The sequence below is a fragment of the Salvelinus alpinus genome, chromosome 7, assembly GCF_045679555.1.
Source record: "Salvelinus alpinus chromosome 7, SLU_Salpinus.1, whole genome shotgun sequence".
Taxonomy (NCBI): Eukaryota; Metazoa; Chordata; class Actinopteri; order Salmoniformes; family Salmonidae; genus Salvelinus; species Salvelinus alpinus.
In genome coordinates, this window is record NC_092092.1 from 27,821,160 (window position 1) to 27,841,601 (window position 20,442).

The 20,442-nt window shown below is 42.6% G+C and overlaps 1 protein-coding gene across 2 annotated transcripts in view; it reads left to right on the plus strand.

Annotated features, from left to right (window-relative positions):
- Positions 1–20,442, plus strand: part of grid2ipb (glutamate receptor, ionotropic, delta 2 (Grid2) interacting protein, b) — a 32,219-nt gene that overhangs the window by 3,959 nt on the left and 7,818 nt on the right. The window contains exons 6-14 of one of the 2 annotated variants that reach the window (XM_071409705.1): positions 11,571–11,852; positions 13,574–13,677; positions 16,573–16,642; positions 17,155–17,472; positions 17,938–18,009; positions 18,358–18,509; positions 18,964–19,107; positions 19,570–19,661; positions 20,028–20,205. In XM_071409705.1, coding sequence (XP_071265806.1) covers positions 11,571–11,852; positions 13,574–13,677; positions 16,573–16,642; positions 17,155–17,472; positions 17,938–18,009; positions 18,358–18,509; positions 18,964–19,107; positions 19,570–19,661; positions 20,028–20,205 — 1,412 coding nt within the window. The remainder of the gene's footprint in view (positions 1–11,570; positions 11,853–13,573; positions 13,678–16,572; positions 16,643–17,154; positions 17,473–17,937; positions 18,010–18,357; positions 18,510–18,963; positions 19,108–19,569; positions 19,662–20,027; positions 20,206–20,442) is intronic. The other variant, XM_071409704.1, reaches the window with a different exon arrangement.

Consider the following 20,442-nt stretch of genomic DNA (forward strand, 5'->3'; position numbering starts at 1 on the left):
AAAAAAAAGTATTTTGAATTTTTGCAAATGTATAAAAAATGGAAAACTGATATCACATTTACATAAGTATTCAGACCCTTTACTCAGTACTTTGTTGAAGCACCTTTGGCAGCAACTATAGCCTCAAGTCTTTTTGGGTATGACGCTACAAACTTGGCACACCTGTATTTGGGGAGTTTCTCCCATTCTTCTCTGCAGATCCTCTCAAGCTCCGTCAGGTTGGATGGGGAGTGTCGCTGCACTGCTATTTTCCGGTCTTTCCAGAGATGTTCGATCGAGTTCAAGCCTGACCTCTGGCTGAGTCACTCAAGGACATTCAGACTTGTCCAGAAGCCACTCCTGCGTTGTCTTGGCTGTGTGCTTAGGGTCGTTGTCCTGTTGGAAGGTGTACGTTCGCCCCAGTCTGAGGTCCTGAGCGCTATGGAGCAGGTTTTCATCAAGGACCTCTCTGTACTTTTCTCTGTTCATCTTTCCCTCAATCTTAGTCTCCCAGTCCCTGCTGCTGAAAAACACCCCCATAGCATGATGCTGTCACCCCCATGCTTCACCGTAGGGATGGTACCAGGTTTCCTCCTGACGTGACGCTTAGCATTCAGGCAAAAAAGTTCAATCTTGGTTTCATCAGACCAGAGAATCTGGTTTCTCATGGTCTGAGAGTCCTTTAGGTGCCTTTTAGCAAACTCCAAGTGGGCTGTCATGTGTCTTCCGTCTGGCCACTCTACCATAAAGGCCTGATTGGTAGAGTGCTGCAGAAATGGTTGTCCTTCTGGAAGGTTCTCGCATCTCCACAGTGGAACTCTGGAGCTCTGTCAGAGTGACCATCAGGTTCTTGGTCACCTTCCTGACCAAGGCCCTTCTCCCCCTATTGCTCAGTTTGGACGAGCGGCCAGCTTTAGGAAGCGTCTTGGTGGTTCCAAACTTCTTCCATTTAAGAATGATGGAGGCCACTATGTTCTTGGGGACCTTCAAGGCTGCAGAAATGTTTTTGTACCCTTTCCCAGATCTGTGCCTCGACACAATCCTGTCTCGGAGCTCTATGGACAATTCCTTCGACCTCTTGGCTTGATTTTGCTCTGACATGTACTGTCAACTGTGGGACCTTATATAGACAGGTGTGTGGCTTTCCAAATCATGTCCAATCAATTGAATGTACCACAGGTGGACCCTAATCAAGTTGTAGAAACATCTCAAGGACGATTACTGGAAACAGGATGCACCTGATCTCAATTTCGGGTCCCATAGCAAAGTTTCTAAATACTTAAGTAAATAAGGTATTTCTGGTTTTTTATAAATTAGCAAACACTTCTAAAAACTTGTTTTTGCTTTGTCATTATAGGGTATTGTGTAGATTGATGAGGAAAACAAATAATTTAATCAATTTTAGAATAAGACTGTAACATAACAACATTTTGAAGTAGAACGGAGAGGCCAACCAACCTCTCCAGTCTGTCCAGAAGGACATCATGGTCAACAGTGTTGAATGCAGCACTTAAATCCAAGAGTACAAGGACAGAGCTGTTTGGCATCTGTGTTGGCTCTAAGGTAATTTATCACTTTAACTAAGGCGATCTCTGTGCTGTGGTGGGCACAACAACCAGATTGGATTTTTTCAAAAATACAGTTGGCACTTCATTTTTTTTTTTGCTGTTTGAAAACCAATTTCTCCAGAAATGAAAGGTTGGATATTGGCTGAAAATTGCTAAGAGCTGAAGATTCTAGATTACTTTTCTTCAGAAGAGGTTTCACCATTGCAGTTTTTAGTGCAGTAGAGAAAGTGCGTGTGAACAAGGAGTGATTAACAATAGCTTGCACTTCTTCAGATATGCAATTAAAAACTGTTTTGAAGAAGGTGGTGGGGATAGGATCAAGGAGGCAGGTAGAAGGCTTAAGTTGTGATGTCACTTTCCTGAGCATGTCTGTGTCAACCAGGGAAAATAACTCCATAGTGCCTTTGCGTGGGAGGCTAGGGCACATATCATCAAACTTCTCATCAGGTCTTGCTTGACTGATACCCAACCTATTGTCGGTTATCTTATCTCTGAAATATGCCGCACACTCATCACATTTAGATGTGGAGAAAAGTTCACATAGGTTTGCGGGGGGAGGATTTATCAGGCCATCAATGGTCAAGAAGAGCACTCTCTCATTATTCTGATTATTAGTGATCCATCTAGAAAAATTAGCCCGTCTGGCATTTCTAATTGACTTGTTATATATGCCATTTAAGACTGATATTCGCTTTTCCTGGGTTACAGCAAGGTCAGTGTACTTAGAAAGCAGGTTTTCCTTTTCTCGCAGCCAAGCTAACAGCCAGAGGATCTCTTCCCTAAGATGCATGATGGTGGTGCATTTCCCAGTTCTACCTTATCTTTGTCTTGTGATTATGTGGAAATCATCTCACACCTGACGCATTTGTGCCCAGCCGTGGATAAAAACACTGGTGGGCTAGCACTGCTAGCGTCAGCCTGCTCCATCTTGAGCCAAATCAAATGGGTTGATGACAGACCTGCCAGATGATATTTGGCGGAGTTCACAATAATCACTGGTTGAGTTGAGTGCCATTGATGATCAGAAGTTAAGCTCAACAATGGCAAAGCCAGTTTTAGTGTGGTCATTTCAAATTCTACCCGATGTCGACAAATCTTGCCAGCCTTGTTCCTGTCTGAGATCAGCTCAAGGATCTGCCAATTGTAATCATCACTGTCTCTGCCTTTTTGAATTAAATTTGTTTGTTTGTGACCTCAACTGAACTCAGAGAATACTGGCTGCTATGGCTAAAGACTCATGTTGTCAGACATTTTAATTAAGATATATTTGCATAACCATTTGTCTTATGTTTTTTCTTGTGTGAAAACGACCAACAAGACTCTCACTAAACCCTTAATCCAAGTACACTTTTTCCTTTAGAGTTGTCAAGATTACTGTTACTTCTATACTCTATGAAGGGAGTAAATTAGAGAGGGAGATGGGCATATTTAATGTGAGATGACACTTCCTGTCTGTTTCTAAGTCGTTAATCTGATTGGTTGGTATGAGGAATCCATCTGAGGGAATGTGGACCATGTGGTCATCCGGCTGTGGTCTTACCAGATCATATCTTTTGTTATCTGACCTTAACTTGTATTTACTAGAGGGAGGCAATGACACAGAGGTAAACAATGTGGATGTGGTGGATTGTGGGTATTGTATCTCAATGTCACTTACTGGTACAGTCTTTACCGTGAAATACTAGCTTACGAGCCCTTCCCAAAAATGCAGAGTTTAAAAATGATCATAAAAATAAAAATAAAATAGTAACACAAGAAGAATAAATTAAAATACACAAGAATGGAGCCAGAACCAGATCACTGTGCAGAGGTATGAGGTATTTGAGGTACATACACTACCGGTCACTTTTTTCTATGAACACTTACATGAAATGAGTTGCAAAATTAATAGGAAATATAGTCAAGACGTTGACAAGGTTATAAATAAAGATTTTTTATATAAATAAGAATTGTGTCCTTCAATCTTTGCTTTCGTCAAAGAATCCTCCATTTGCAGCAATTACAGCCTTGCAGACCTTTGGCATACTAGTTGTCCATTTGTTGATGTAATCTGAAGAGATTTCACGCCATGCTTCCTGAAGCACCACCCACAAGTTGGATTGGTTTGATGGGCACTTCTTATGTACCATACGGTCAAGCTGCTCCCACAACAGCTCAATAGGGTTGAGATCCAGAGACTGTACTGGCCACTCCATTATAGACAGAATTCTTGCATAGTTTGGAGCTGTGCTTTGGGTCATTGTCCTGTTATAGGAGGAAATTGGCTCCAATTAATCGCCGTCCACAGGGTATGGCATGGCGTTGCAAAATGTAGTGATTGAATTCCTTCTTCAATTTCCTTTTACCCTGTACAAATCTCCCACTTTACCATCACCAAAGAACCCCCAGACCATCACATTGCCTCCACCATGCTTGACAGATTGCATGAAGCACTCCTCCGGCATCTTTTCATTTTTTCTGCGTCTCACGAATGTTCTTCTTTGTGATCCGAACACCTCAAACTCTGTTCTTTTTCCCATCTTCATCTTTTCTTTTTATTGGCCAGTCTGAGATATGGCTTTTTCTTTGCAACTCTGCCTAGAAGGCCAGCATCCCGGAGTTGCCTCTTCACTGTTGACGTTGAGACTGGTGTTTTGTGGGTACTATTTAATGAAGCTGCCAGTTGAGGACTTGTGAGGCATCTGTTTCTCAAACTAGACACTCTGATGTACTTGTCCTCTTGCTCAGTTGTGCACCGGGGTCTCCCACTCCTCTTTCTATTCTGGTTAGAGCCAGTTTGCGCTGTTCTGTAAAGGGAGTAGTACCGAGCGTCGTACGAGATCTTCCGTTTCATGGCAATTTCTCGCATGGAATAGCCTTAATTTCTCAGAACAAGAATAGACTGACGAGTTTCAGAAGAAAGTTATTTATTTCTGGCCATTTTGAGCCTGTAATCGAACTCATAAATGCTGATGCTCCAGATACAAAACTAGTCTAAAGAAGGCCAGTTGTATTGCTTCTTTAATCAAAACAACAATTTTCAGCTGTGCTAACATAATTGCAAAAGGGTTTTCTAATGATCAATTAGCCTTTTAAAATGATAAACTTGGATTAGCTAACACAACGTGCCATTGGAACACAGGAGTGATGGTTGCTGATAATGGGCCTCTGTACGCCTATGTAGATATTCCATAAAATATCTGCCGATTCCAGTTACAATAGTCATTTACAACATTAACAATGTCTACACTGTACTTCAGATCAATTTGATGTAATTTTAATGGACAAAAAACTTGCTTTTCTTTCAAAAACAAGGACATTTCTAAGCTACCTCAAACTTTTGAACGTATGTACATGAAGGCAGAGTAAAGTGACTAGGCATCAGGATAGATAATAATAGCAGTAAAATAACGTTTGTGTATTGTGAATGTATGTGTGTTTGTGTTGTGTCGTAATGCGTGTGTGTATTATGTCGGTATGCATGTGTGTGTTATGTTTGTGTATGCATAGGTAGTGTATGTGAATGTGTGTGGGTTTTGTGTGGGAGTGTCAATGCAGTGTGTGAGAGTGAGTATGTATATGGTGTGTATATATAGTCTGGTGAGTGTGCGTAGGGTCAGTGCAATATAAAGTCAGATCCTTTGGGTACCATTAATATGGTATATCAGGTAGGTAGTGATGCCTAAAAATGTGGGTCCTGAGTTTTTCCTGAACACATGACCAGACCAGAGAAAAGTCTTAGTGATATGATTAGATACTCATTATAGAAATTGTTATTGTTATTGATACTGTACTAAGGTTATAAGGTTGTGTATGAATAATTTAATATTCAAATGCAAAGCTATTTTTTTCAATAAGACAGTGATTCCTGATCCCCAGAGGACAGCGACACTTCTTTCCTTCTTTATTCTCTAAATATAGAATGAGTGGCATTTAACAGGCCATGAAAATGTGTTTGTTTTATTCCACTGAATTGGACTCTCTCCCGCCTCTCCTCCTCTTTCTTTCTTTTTTTCTTTCTTTTTTTCTTTCTTTCTTTCTCTCTCTCTCTCTCGCTCTCTTTTTTCCGCTGACCCCCCCTCCCCCCCTCTCTGTGTGGATTTTCTGTGATGGATTTTATCTTAATTATTCTGCTTTAAGCTCTTGCTCGTCTGTGGTTGGTGACCGTTCTCCCTTGACAGTTCAATGCTGGCGATGGTTCTTGGATACACCATGCTGATTCTGTCCCATACCGGTATACTGCATTAAGACTTCAATATACCATTTGTGAACCTATGCACTTACTCACATTTATTATTTTATAATCCTCATAACGTTCCTTCTGATTCTGAAATATGACAGACTACTAACAGTAATGAGCTGTTTGGGGTGAGTACTGGTTTTATTGTTGGGTGTTTTGGGCTGTGGTACTTGCATTTGTCTTGCAGTGGTGTACTGCTGAATGCACACATTTGTTTCAGTACAGGTAGGGACACTGCAGTGTAGTGTGTCAGACTTGCCGTAGGTGGGCAGATAATTATTCTAGTACAGTACTGTACCTGTGCACTTTTACTCTGAGGGATAGTGTGTGTTGCCTGGCAGCCCATGCTCTTTTTCAGAGACTTGTTTTAATGTTTTCTACTATTTATTGTTGTGCAATGATTTAATGCAGTAGTCTGAATTACTTTTTGCAGAATTGAATTCAGTGTTAACTGTATACTTTCTTGCTTGCGTATTGACTCTCGTCACTTGAATGAGACAACATGAAACATTCTAGGATTTTCTACCAGATTATATGATTCATACTTTTTGTCTCTAGCGATTCCTAGAATAAGCGGTAACCTAGAACTCATCATGATAAGTGATGGGGCTTTTTTTGTATCTAATCTCTTGTGTTGTTTTTTCTATAGCTAAAACTGTGGATTATGGAAGCTCCAGACTATTATGTAATTGTAGTCTGTAAAAAAGTTACCCTAAAAATGACTGAATTTAAGGTGCTATTGATCATTTGATTTATTGATACTGCCATGTTTGATGTATTGGTATATGAGTTATTGCTGCCATATTGATTGTGTTTAAGGAAGCTAAACTAATGTCAACAAAAACAGTCTCCTTTAATGTGGGTGTGCATACCATAGAAGTGTAATGTACTGTAACTACCAAAGCCTCCTCCCACATTTACAGTAATTTACAGCATTACTCTATCTAGCAAATCACTTTACAATTTACATCCACTCTCAACCATTGATCTTCCCTCATAGGTCATCATCACATTGCTCTCCCACTGCAACGCTCCATTTCCAGACAGTTTGGAGTGTATTTGATAGGTGTATTAGAGAAATAAACGAGGTTTCAGCTGCGTAATCACCTCCATTACTGGACAATGCTTTATTGGCCTTAAAAAGCTTCCTAATGCTGGAGGACTCAACAACCCCTTTAAACGACACTATTTAACTACAGGCAGAATCACATATTGTTATTATTATTATTATATATCTATATAGGTAGGAGATGCAGGCGGCATGTGCTACAAAGAGTGACAAATGTCTGTTTCTAGAGCGCTCCTCTCTTTTCTGATTGTTTGCATGTCGTGGGTAAGAGACTGATCACAGGTGTGTTCAGACAAACCAAGGCTATCTGATGTTTCTGTTGGTAGCTGACTGGCAAATTGGCAATATAACACAATATTGTTGTGTACTAATGATGTTACTGTGGAGATATTCTTTGAAGCTCCATAATCACCATTATGTTAAAGTACTGTATGTGTTAATGTCAGAGATCTGTTGAAACTCAAAACTGACCCTGTTTATTGATAATCTGTCCAACATCTGGGTCTGATGGCCACTGACCAACGACATAGTGACGCTAATCACTGGTTTTTAAACCACATGATTATCTCCGAAATCCCTCCCCTCAATCTTTAATGTCCACCGGTCATTTAGTGCCTGGCAAGCGACAGTGTGGCAAAGCAAAGCAATAAATAGCGACAGTACAGTCTCTCACATCTGGAATAGAAATGAAATGAGGTCTCCCAGTTAGATTTCTATTTGTCATTTCTCCCTTTGGAGACATCCATCCTCCCTCCACTGTCTTAGATAATTATAGAGCACCACTCAACTCTGCTGCAAATGAGGTCACATTGGTTGAAAACTCAATTAGTTCCAAAGATAAGACAGTTTCGACAACTTTTATGACGAGGCGGCTGTTTGAAAAAAGAAAATCTTGTATTGATCAGTGAAGGCTTAATTGTAGTTGTGGTGGCAGATAAGGTTTTCTTAGAAATACCACTGAATTACACAAGGAAGCCAGATAATAATATGGCTAGAGATGTAGAAAAGCTTTAGAGAGAAACCCACTCTGTGGGTTGGTGAGAGACCAAGCTAAACGATGCTGCATAAGTACATCACAACAGTAATGAGTGTCCACAAATCGCTTTCCATAAAATAGCAGGTTCTACACGAGTTCCAAATATGTCTCCATGTGTCTGGATAACTCAGTAGCACTGTGGAAGAATCATGGCTAATTAGCAGAACATTCCCCTATGGTGGCTAGAATCCTTATTGTCTCTGAAGAACTTCTCTCTGTGTCCAATTTGCTTGATTTAGCTGTCCAACTTGTTTGAATTTGCATAATTAGCTAGTTCATTTCACACGTTTCTGCATGTTGCTTCTCTTTCGCTCTTTCGCTCTCTCTCTTTCTCTCTGTCCTGTTTGTGTCATATTTTAATTGCGTGGCCAGTTAGTTTGTTTCCCGGAATTCTCCACTTTATTATAATTTATCTCTCGCCACTCATCGTCACCTGCGCCTCATAACACCTACCTGGACCCCATCACCTCCTTGATTATCTTCTCTATATCTGTCACTCTCCTTTGGTTCTTTCCTCGGGTGTTATTGACTCTGTTTCATGTCGGTGTGTTTCGTGTTTATTGTTTTGTTTATTTATTAAAACACTCACACCCTGAACTTGCTTCCCGACTCTCAGCACACTCGTTACATTTATACTGTAAGTACTCACAAGATCTGTATGTTACGCTCGTCGTTTGAATGAGGAGACCAAGGTGCAGCGTGGTAGGCAAACATCTTACTTTATTTAAAATAAAACCAAAAAACAACCAAATACAAAACGAACATAAAGTTCTGCAGGCTACACAGCAACAATACAAAATCAAGATCCCACAAACTAAAGGTGGAAAAAAGGCTGCCTAAGTATGATCCCCAATCAGAGACAACAATAGACAGCTGCCTCTGATTGGGAACCCTACCAGGCCAAACAAAGAAATAGGAAAACTAGATTGCCCACCCTAGTCACACCCTGACCTAACCAAAATAGAGAATAAAAGGATCTCTAAGGTCAGGACGTGACACTGTATTGGATGATGTGTTAATTGGGAGCATTTGTTTTAATTCCCATAAACAATTCCATCTGTATTAATGCAATGTTGTTCATCAGTTCTAATTTGCTAATGCATACACACCGTTCCTGTTTAACTTCTTATGGCTGGGGGCAGTATTGAGTAGCTTGGATGCCCAGAGTAAACTTCCTGCTACTCAGGCCCAGAAGCTAAGATATGCATATTATTAGTAGATTTGGATAGAAAACACTCTGAAGTTTCTAAAACTGTTTGAATTATGTATGTGAGTATAACAGAACTCATATGGCAGGCAAACACCTGAGAACAAAATCCAACCAGGAAGTGGGAAATCTGAGGTTTGTAGGTTTTCAAGTCTTTGCCTATCCAATATACAGTGTCTATGGGGTCATATTGCACTTCCTAAGGCTTCCACTAGATGTCAACAGTCTTTAGAACCTTGTTTCAGGCTTCTACTGTGAAGGAGGAGAGAATAAGAGCTGATTGAGTAAGAGGCCTGGCAGAATGCCATGAGCTCAGTCAGGTGCGTGCCCGTCAGAGGTAGCTGCGTTCCTTTTCCTTTCTAAAGACAAAGGAATTCTCCGGTTGAAACATTATTGAAGATTTATGTTAAAAACGTCCTAAATATTGATTCTATACATCGTTTAACATGTTTCTACGAACTGTAATGGAACTTTTTGACTTTTCGTCTGGCCTGCGCCTCGTGAATTTGGATTTGTGAACTAAACGCGCGAACAAAAAGGAGGTATTTGGACATAAATGATGGACTTTATCGAACAAAACAAACATTTATTGTGGAACTGGGATTCCTAGGACTGCATTCTGATGAAGATCATCAAAGGTAAGTGAATATTTATAATGCTATTTCTGACTTCTGTTGACTCCACAACATGGCGGGTATCTGTTTATCTGTGCTTTTTCCGTAAAGCATTTATGAAATCTGACACAGCGATTGCATTAAAGAGAAGTTCATCTAAAGTTCCATGCATAACACTTGTATCTTTTATCAATGTTTACTATGAGTATTTCTGTAAATTGATGTGGCTCTCTGCAAAATCACCGGATGTTTTGGAAGCAAAACATTACTGAACATAACGCGCCAATGTAAACTGAGATTTTGGGATATAAATATGAACTTATCGAACAAAACATACATGTATTGTGTAACATGAAGTCCTATGAGTGTCATCTGATGAAGATCATCAAAGGTTAGTGATTAATTCTATCTCTATTTCTGCTTTTTGTGACTCCTCTCTTTGGCTGGAAAAATGGCTGTGTTTTTCTGTAACTAGGTGCTGACCTAACATAATCGCATGGTATGCTTTCGTCGTAAAGCCTTTTTGAAATCGGACACTGTGGTGGGATTAACAACAAGTTTATCTTTAAAATGGTGTATAATACTTGTATGTTTGAGGAATTTTAATTATGAGATTTCTGTTGTTTGAATTTGGCGCCCTGCACTTACACTGGCTGTTTTCATATCGATCCCGTTAACGGGATTTCAACCATAAGAAGTTAAACCAGCTGTCCGCTGCCCTCTGTGTGTGTGTGCGTGTGGTGTGTGTGTGTGTGTGTGTGTGTGTGTGTGTGTGTGTGTGTGTGTGTGTGTGTGTGTGTGTGTGTGTGTGTGTGTGTGTGTGTGTGTGTGTGTGTGTGTGTTGTTTTCATCATCAGCTGTTGCTTTTACATCTGTGTCACAATTGCTGTAATGAACCGTATGTTTTATATCTTCAATTAGCAAACAATTAGTTCTCTGATTAAATAACACCATACTGCTGTTATCTTGGTTATGTTATTAAAGACAGACAAGACGATGGCTTTGATCAGTGTGGTTGTCTACATGATGAGAAGATGATAATCCTTCACCTCATATCATTCTCCCTCTGAGAATCCCACAGTTCCTAGAGATGCTCAGAAAAGCTATTGTTCTGCTCCTCAGATAGATAGGCAGGCAGGCAGATAGATAGATAGATGACAGCAAGAGGGAGAGCAAGAGAGGGAGAAATGGAGAGAAAAGTGATAGAGTAATATATTGCTGACTCCCACACCTTTGCTGTTTCTGTGTTGGTATCTGCAGCAGAGTGAATCCACACTGTAGCAAATGACGCCACTGCACAGAGGGCTGGCTCACTGACTAGCTCTATAGACATCTCTCTCCCTCTTTCTCGCTATCCAACCTTCACTTCTCTTCTTTATCCATGGACTACAGCGACTAAATGGAAACACAGCGACTTTTTAGAAGAAGTGCGTTTGTTTTGTTTCTCGTCAATCTATGGATTTCTAAGTATGTTTTATGATGATTCTCTTTCACCAAGTCAACAGTGATATGTATTCAGCTGCGTGAATTTTCTTCTCCAACCTGGATGCTTGTTTCTCAGTTCTAGCTCCGACTTTTTCCTCTGAATCTCAGATCAGGGCTTTGGTATGCGTGGTGTGGTTTTGGGCACCAGAGTTGATACAGACTACTGAGGTATCTAGTAAGACCTTCTGATTCCCGGAGATCTACATAATCTCTGTCTTCATCATCTCTGATTCCTCTGGGCAGAGGTGACAGACTGTTGAGGGGTGACTGCTGAGGTCTACCTGGTGGTAGCCCCTTGGATCCAGGGGGAACTCCACCCATGCACCTCTCCACCCTTCCCCCTACTTTCTCTTCCTCTTTACATGCTGGTCCCTCTCTCACCATGTTCACCAGGATCTTCATCCCCAAGAAGCACCGGCAGCGGTTTGACGAGGCCGTTTCCCAGAGCCTGATCCAGAGGATCTGTCGCAGTAAGAGCATCAGCGAGCCGGGCCCACAGGGCCGTCTGAGACGTAGCCGCAGCGAGGACCACCCCGACCGCCACTACGGCTCCAAACGGGCCAGCTCAGTACCCCGTGACCCCGGGGAGGACGGAGGGGGAAAGGAGAGAGGAGAGAGGGGGTACAGGAAGTCTATGTCGGGCATACCTGTGCATCAATCAGGAGCCAATCAGAGGTTAGTATACAGTATGGTGTATTTAGCTATGACTCCCACTCACCTGAGAGAGAGAAGATTTTGAATATGCTGTTTGTGTGGTTGGAGCTGGAAATAATGGACATATATTGGACTTAAAATTACTACTGAATGACATTTTAAAAATAAGTGTTCCAACCCGCTGGGTAACATCTGGGTAATTCTCTAAATGTTTAAATGTGATGTTTGTTGATAGATGATTTGGAAGCACCTGTTGATTAGGGAACAGTCTCTGTTAACCATTGAGTTTGTTTACTCACCTAATATTATAACTATTATAGCTTTCAGTGTCCAACCTATAATAACATGGAGGAATTAAGATTATGACTCAGAAAGTCAGTACCATACAGCAGTCTCAGCTCAAGCCATACAGTAGCTCACTCCATTCCAGTTTTACAGATACACTTTGCAGTAGACTCAAGTCCATGTTTTACCAACAGCCCCCTCCCCTCCCCATGGCCTATATCCTAATGAGCAGCATGTTGGAATATGTCCTGTGTAATCATCTACCATTATTTATGGTAAACTGCCTTTCGAGGGGTAAGGTTTCAAGTCAATATGGAATAGTGAATAGAGCAATATTGAAATCTCCAGTGATGATAGGTTACTTGATTGATTGTTAATTGAATCATCAACATCATGTTTTTAGCTCCTCTTCTGTGCTGCTTCTTGGGTTATGGAATGGTACTGATGTATATAAAGTGCAAATGGTAGATGAGGGGAGAGATGAGATCTGTTTTCTTCACCTTTTCTAACCCACCAGTTTCTTATCCCCAGTGCTTTGCAGTGCCGAGCCTACCCTCTGTGTCTCTGTACGTATAGCACAGTACAGTACTCTAAAAACCTATTTGAATACTTTTCATCTGTCCCGTCTTACATAACAAGCATAAAGACAATCAAATAGTGGATTTTATCCGTTTCCTCTCCTCTCCTTCTTCTGTTATATTCTCCACCCGGCACAGCCAGAAGAGGACTGGCCACCCCTCATAGCCTGGTTCCTCTCTAGGTTTCTTCCTAGGTTTTGGCCTTTCTAGGGAGTTTTTCCTAGCCACCGTGCTTCTACACCTGCATTGCTTGCTGTTTGGGGTTTTAGGCTGGGTTTCTGTACATCACTTTGAGATATCAGCTGATGTACGAAGGGCTGTATAAATAAATTGGATTTGATTTGATTCTGCTTTATGGAACTCTGTTTATATATATGATGTTGCCTTGAGTAGTTTCCATGGCAACTGTGATATCTCCATCCCAGTCTTTGATGGTAATGCTTCTTTCTGGGAGCCAGGGAACAGAGGCATCACTGTCTGAGCTGGAAGTTACACTTGTTATGTGGTATTCCTACTGGACACACTAGCTGCTGTTTATTTTTTACTCATTCACATTCCTTTATTGTTCAAGTTACATAACAATATAGTTACATAGCAGACAGCGTGATGTGAGCATGATAATATGAAATCCCTGTAGAATTGTTATTTACTGTTGAGAATGCTAGGCTATTCTAAACACCAGTAGTACTTGATAAATACAGTTGAAAGCTGTTGAAAGCCCATTGATAAAACATCAGTACACAACAAAGGTAGTAATGTAGTTCCTGAAATATTACAACTATAATGTTACAACCATATCTTTTCCTACTTCTACTGTAAAAATGTATACAAATGTATGTTCTGACAGAAAATAATAGACACTTTGTAATGTTCCCTCAGCCTCCGTGCTCCTCCTAGGACAGTAAGGGTTTACAGAGGGAAGAAGAGTTTTGGGTTCACCCTGAGGGGGCATGCCCCTGTCTGTATCGACTCTGTCATCCCAGGTAAGTTATGACGCACTGCTGATTACACTTCTGTATGTGGTGTGTTGGGTGGATGAAGTTCTATGTTTTGTGTTGGGTAACACTGTATTGTACTGGGCTGGTATCAGGTGGGTGTTGTTGGCTGTTGGGGATGCTGTAGTCAGTAGTGGGTGTTATGTGTTTGGGATGCTGTGATCAGTATTTTATGTATTTATTTATTTAACCTTTATTTAACTAGGCAAGTCATTGGGATGCTGGGCAAGTGGGATGCTGTGGTCAGTAGTGGAGGTTGTTAGGTGTTGGGGATGCTGTGGTCAGTAGTAGAGGTTGTTAGGTGTTGGGGATGCTGTGGTCAGTAGTGGAGGTTGTTAGGTGTTTGGGATGCTGTGGTCAGTAGTGGAGGTTGTTAGGTGTTGGGGATGCTGTGGTCAGTAGTGGAGGTTGTTAGGTGTTGGGGATGCTGTGGTCAGTAGTAGAGGTTGTTAGGTGTTGGGGATGCTGTGGTCAGTAGTGGAGGTTGTTAGGTGTTGGGGATGCTGTGGTCAGTAGTGGAGGTTGTTAGGTGTTGGGGATGCTGTGGTCAGTAGTAGAGGTTGTTAGGTGTTGGGGATGCTGTGGTCAGTAGTGGAGGTTGTTAGGTGTTGGGGATGCTGTGGTCAGTAGTGGAGGTTGTTAGGTGTTGGGGATGCTGTGGTCAGTAGTGGAGGTTGTTTGGTGTTGGGGATGCTGTGGACAGTAGTGGAGGTTGTTAGGTGTTGGGGATGCTGTGGTCAGTAGTGGAGGTTGTTAGGTGTTTTGGATGTTGTGGTAAGTAGTAGAGGTTGTTAGGTGTTGGGGATGCTGTGGTCAGTAGTAGAGGTTGTTAGGTGTTGGGGATGCTGTGGTCAGTAGTGGAGGTTGTTAGGTGTTGGGGATGCTGTGGTCAGTAGTAGAGGTTGTTAGGTGTTGGGGATGCTGTGGTCAGTAGTGGAGGTTGTTAGGTGTTGGGGATGCTGTGGTCAGTAGTGGAGGTTGTTAGGTGTTGGGGATGCTGTGGTCAGTAGTAGAGGTTGTTAGGTGTTGGGGATGCTGTGGTCAGTAGTGGAGGTTGTTAGGTGTTTGGGATGCTGTGGTCAGTAGTGGAGGTTGTTAGGTGTTGGGGATGCTGTGGTCAGTAGTGGAGGTTGTTAGGTGTTGGGGATGCTGTGGTCAGTAGTAGAGGTTGTTAGGTGTTGGGGATGCTGTGGTCAGTAGTAGAGGTTGTTAGGTGTTGGGGATGCTGTGGTCAGTAGTGGTTGTTAGGTGTTGGGGATGCTGTGGACAGTAGTGGAGGTTGTTAGGTGTTTGGGATGGTATGGTCAGTAGTGGAGGTTGTTAGGTGTTGGGGATGCTGTGGTCAGTAGTGGAGGTTGTTAGGTGTTGGGGATGCTGTGGTCAGTAGTAGAGGTTGTTAGGTGTTGGGGATGCTGTGGTCAGTAGTGGAGGTTGTTAGGTGTTGGGGATGCTGTGGACAGTAGTAGAGGTTGTTAGGTGTTGGGGATGCTTTGGTCAGTAGTGGAGGTTGTTAGGTGTTGGGGATGCTGTGGTCAGTAGTGGAGGTTGTTAGGTGTTGGGGATGGTATGGTCAGTAGTGGAGGTTGTTAGGTGTTGGGGATGCTGTGGTCAGTAGTAGAGGTTGTTAGGTGTTGGGGATGCTGTGGACAGTAGTGGAGGTTGTTAGGTGTTGGGGATGCTGTGGTCAGTAGTGGAGGTTGTTAGGTGTTTGGGATGCTGTGGTCAGTAGTGGAGGTTGTTAGGTGTTGGGGATGCTGTGGTCAGTAGTGGAGGTTGTTGTTGGGGTGATCTGATCTAGAGGGGTGTTACCTGAATATACAGTATGTTTCAGGAGGTGGAGGCGTGTCTCTGAGTCAATAGCTAATCAAATCAAATTGTATTTGTTAAGTACACATTGTCCAACATCCACCCACTGTACAATAAGACAGACAGGACAGTCATGCTGGGTCATGCTTTTATTGTTGTATTAGTTTGATTAAGGGCCATTTAAGGGGATAAGAGGAGGGTGAATACATGGATGGATGTGGATGTTGCTGTGTGCAGTGATGGAGATGTTCTGCTGTACTTCTAAATGCGGAGGTTGGGGCAGCAGGTAGCCTAGTGGTTAAGAGTGTTGGGCCAGAAACCGAAAGGTAGCTGGTTCAAATCTCCAAGCCAACTAGTTGAAAAATCTGTTGATATGCCCTTGAGCAAGTTACTTAACTCCAATTGCTCTGGATAAGAGTGTCTGCTAAATTACTAAAATGTCAAATGTTGTACCAGAGTATAATAATATGGGGTTTACCGGATGCTCATCTTTGTCAGGGCTGAGGCGGGGGAGGTGTGTGTGTGTGTGTGTGTGTGTGTGTGTGTGTGTGTGTGTGTGTGTGTGTGTGTGTGTGTGTGTGTGTGTGTGTGTGTGTGTGTGTGTGTGTGTGTGTGTGTGTGTGTGTGTGTGTGTGTGTGTGTGTGTGTGTGTGTGTGTGTGTGTATATGATGCCGTCCACCCACTACAGATCTGAGCAGAGGCCAGCAGTAAGTTACTCACTGACTCAGGACAGCTGTATATGGAGATGCTGTGGGTGGATGAGATAAGATCGTGATGTACAGGCATCCATAAGAACACACTGTCTCGTGTCAGAGAGCCTGCATGGCCATGTGGTACTGTACACCTACTTAAGAACGATAGATAATAATATTATGCTAAATTGGTTCCTAAAGGCCTACCGGCATAACCCAATACATCAGACAACACATGGTGCATAAAAACAACAACAGTCAAATACCACGTACTGATTTGATTAATGAGGCTTTTATAAATGTTATGTTTTTGCGTATCATCATGGATTGTTATGTGTCTTCCCTCCTTTTCTCTCTGACTCTCATCCCCTTGTCTCTCTTCAGACAGCCCTGCTGAAGACTGTGGTCTCAAACCAGGCGACCGCATCCTTTTCCTCAATGGGCTGGACATGAGGTACACAAACCTGTTATGACTTTACTTTACCTTATGATGCACACAAGAGAGTGAGTCAAGCTGGGCTGGTGTGTTTCTGTGTGCACGCACATGCGTGGATGTGTGTGTGGAATGGTATTTGAGAAAATTCTTGTGGGAAGTCCTTTTACGCCCTTTAAACTGACTTATTTTTCCTTTTTATTCTGATCATGAAGAAGTGTAGGAGTGCCCATTAGAACACAGCCTGGCTGGAATCACATTTGTTCAGGAGGGCTCTGTCAATATTTCACCACCCATAGCACAATATCACCCACAGTATCACCCACAAATACCTCATTATACCACCCTAGTAACCATGTAAACTATGGGTCACATGGGTGAGTAGTAGAGCGCACTACTGAATACTGTAGATAGTAACTCTCTGTACCTTTCAGTGTCTGTAGGAGGTAGTCCAATGACAAAATCCTTGCAAGATCGTGTCCACATTGATTTTATTATTGACAGTGACTGTGTGTGTGTGTGTGAGTCTTCAGGAACTGTTCCCATGAGAAGGTGGTGTCCATGCTGCAGGGCAGTGGTGCCATGCCAACCCTGGTGGTGGAAAGCGGCCCCTCTGGTTACTCCCTCCCTGACCAGGGGGACCAGGAGGACACTTCCCCAAGCGTGGCCCCTTCAGTGGCCCCAAGGTCCCGCTCCCCGGTACCCCTCAGCTCCCTACAGTGGGTGGCTGAGATCCTCCCCCCCAGCATCAGGGTCCACGGACGTACCTTTAGCCAGCAGCTGGATCACCTGCTCACCGTACAGGAGAGATACACCATTTGCAAGGCCCTGGAGACCTTCTTCCAACACAGGTGGGGGGGGGGGTATTAGAGGATGGAGAGGAAGTAGAAGAGAGAGAGAGAGAGAGAGAGAGAGAGAGGGAGAGGGAGAGGGAGAGAGAGAGAGAGAGAGAGAGAGAGAGAGAGAGAGAGAGAGAGAGAGAGAGAGAGAGAGAGAGAGAGAGAGAGAGAGAGAGAGAGAGATAAAGGTATTTTATCACTTTTCAAATGTCAGGAATGATGATTTATACATTTGAAATGGCTCACACATCAATAGTAAATATTACATACATTTTATGTTTACCTACCCTAAAGGAGAGTTACAGAAACATAATCTAACAGTTCCCTTCCAAATAACATCCTACCCCTCAATAATCTGCTTGAATCCTAATATGGTTCATTACATCTTATTACATGCACTAAATGTAAATTATATAATTATATACATTATATAATGGTAAACTTGTCTAATCTAAAGCAATACATGTTATTTTACAGAGTACAGAATCAAAGAGTCACCAAGACAAATTCCCTATCAACGTTACTGAATAGCAATAAACCTTTTCGAAAGTAGGATTTTTTACTTTTATTTGAGCATGTTTGAGAAAGTGCACACGTTAACAAGCTACCAGGTGCATGGAAAAAAAGTATTCTTAATAATAAAAAGAAGAAAAACTCCAGCACACTGGTAGGAGTTGAGTTGTACCTCCCCAATACCCTGATGAAACATTGGTTCAAAATATCTATTCAATTAATGGAAGAATGAATATTACCCGTGTGCTTGAGTTTTTAATTAATTTTTATTTTAGCATGTTTTAAAATACTTTTTGTAGCAACAAAAAGGTCAGATTTCGATTTTTTTTGTCTGTGTTGTTCAGAAGTATCTAAAATAGTGACTTCTTCATTGTATGTGTTCAGGAACGTGGACACCCTGATTGTTGATGTGTTCCCGGTGTTGGACACTCCAGCCAAGCAGGTGATCTGGCAGTTCATCTACCAGCTGCTGACCTACGAGGAGCAGGAACACTGTCAGAGCAAGATCTCACGCTTCCTGGGCTTCAAGACCGCAGGTGGGTCAGCCATTAGCAACATCTCTCTGCCTGCTTGGTTGGGTCTGTTGTGTGTGAGTGAGTTGAGTTAGATGTGGGGTCTCTGTCTGGTTATGCTCTCACCGGTTTAGATTTTATATAATGTTTTGTCTTTCATAGTGGAAGATTGCTTTGCATCTTTACAGGCAAGGCTTTGCAGAGGCAAAAACGTAGACAACTAGATGTTACAATGAAAATAGCTGACAACTAGAGAATATATTTATTGTTCGGTGGGATGTTCTTAGATATTTCCTCCTGTCATTCTAATTCATTTGAATTCTTCTCTCTCTTTCTCTCTGTGTGTGTGCGTGCATGCGTGCGCGTGTGCGTGTGTGTGCGCGTGTGTGCGTGTGCGTGTGCGTGTGCGTGTGCGTGTGTGTGTGTGTGTGTGTCTGTGTGTGTGTGTGTGTGTGTGTGTGTGTGTGTGTGTATGCAGCAGCAGAGCCTGAGCCAGAGCCAGGTGCAGGACAGGAGCACCACAGGAGGAGCAGCTCAGTGCGTGTGTCAGGTACCTCCTACAGAGGCAACGTACGGGAGAGGAGCTCTGACGACTGCATCATCGGAACACACCTGGGAATGGGTACGAATGTGATCAGCTCAACAACTATTTGTTCTTGACCTTGATTGGAAGGGTTTCATCTCAACTAGCCACTCCAGGGCTGAGGGTTGACTTGCTGCTTCTAACAGAGAACATCTATCCAAGCCAAGTATTGCATTAAGCCCATCTTTACTCTCATAGGGCCAAATCCTAACTTGAGAAATGCCTACAGTAACTTGGAATTTAGCATAAACCTCACATTGACGCCAATGGGAGATTTGTACAGAAATTCAAGTTACAGGTGTACTGTGTAGTGTACAGTAAATCTCAAGTTAGGATCCAGCTCATAGCTCAAAATGCACTAGGCCTCTGTCGCTTCTCCATGCTGTTAAGGACATTATGCCGCTTCCTGCTGTCTCCTGCTGTCTCGTGCTGTCTCCCCTCCTCTCTGGGCTTGAGAGGAGGTGGATCCTCATGACTGTTTGTCCCTTCATGTGGACGCAGGGATACATGTGGATGCACCAGGGAGTGGGACACCTGGAGAGAGACAGTGTGGAGACGGCACCTCCTTCCCAGAGTCCCCTGACCTGAATCACGTGGGTATAAAACTGCAACACAATGGTCAGCCATGCAGAGCCAGCGGTGCTAATTATGAGCCATCTATTTATAAAGAGAAATACTTACAGGGCTCTGCTGTACTGCAATGCTTTTACCAGTGCTTTGGGAAACACTTTATCTGGACGTCTGCTCACGAACTGTCTGTAAATAGTATTACATAGTTACAGTATGTTAACATTTAAAAAGACAAATATGACGCATGTTGTTTAGGATTTTTACTCAATGTTAATAATGGTTAACAAACGATCTAGTAATGATTCATAAAGAGTTTATAAGCAGACCTTGTGATAAAGAGTTCCTAGTGCTTTGTGCTAACGGCCTGCTCACACCCCTACGACCCCTAGATGTCAGGAGTGTACACAGAGCTGGAAAGTGTGTACACAGGGAAGAATGCCATGAAGGCCATGCAACAGAGTCACAGTCGTTGCTCTCCACTGACCCTACCAGACTTTGAGGAGCTGGGACAGACTGACGCCTATGGCCAGTCTCCTGCTCGCTCCTCCCTCAGTCAAGGTAGCACAGGTAACACCGACTCACACACACACACCCACACCGTTGACATGGGAACCACTTGAAGCCAATGGTCAGTATATCATAAAGGTTACAACAACATCATCATTAACGTTGTCACTCATGCTCGCTTTAAGGATGACACATGAGATCATTTAAGATGGAACCCATCTGGTTTAAAGAGACTTCTTTAGAGTAAATTGAACAAACAGCTGCCACGTGGGTCAAGTTTTATTTAAACCAAATAAA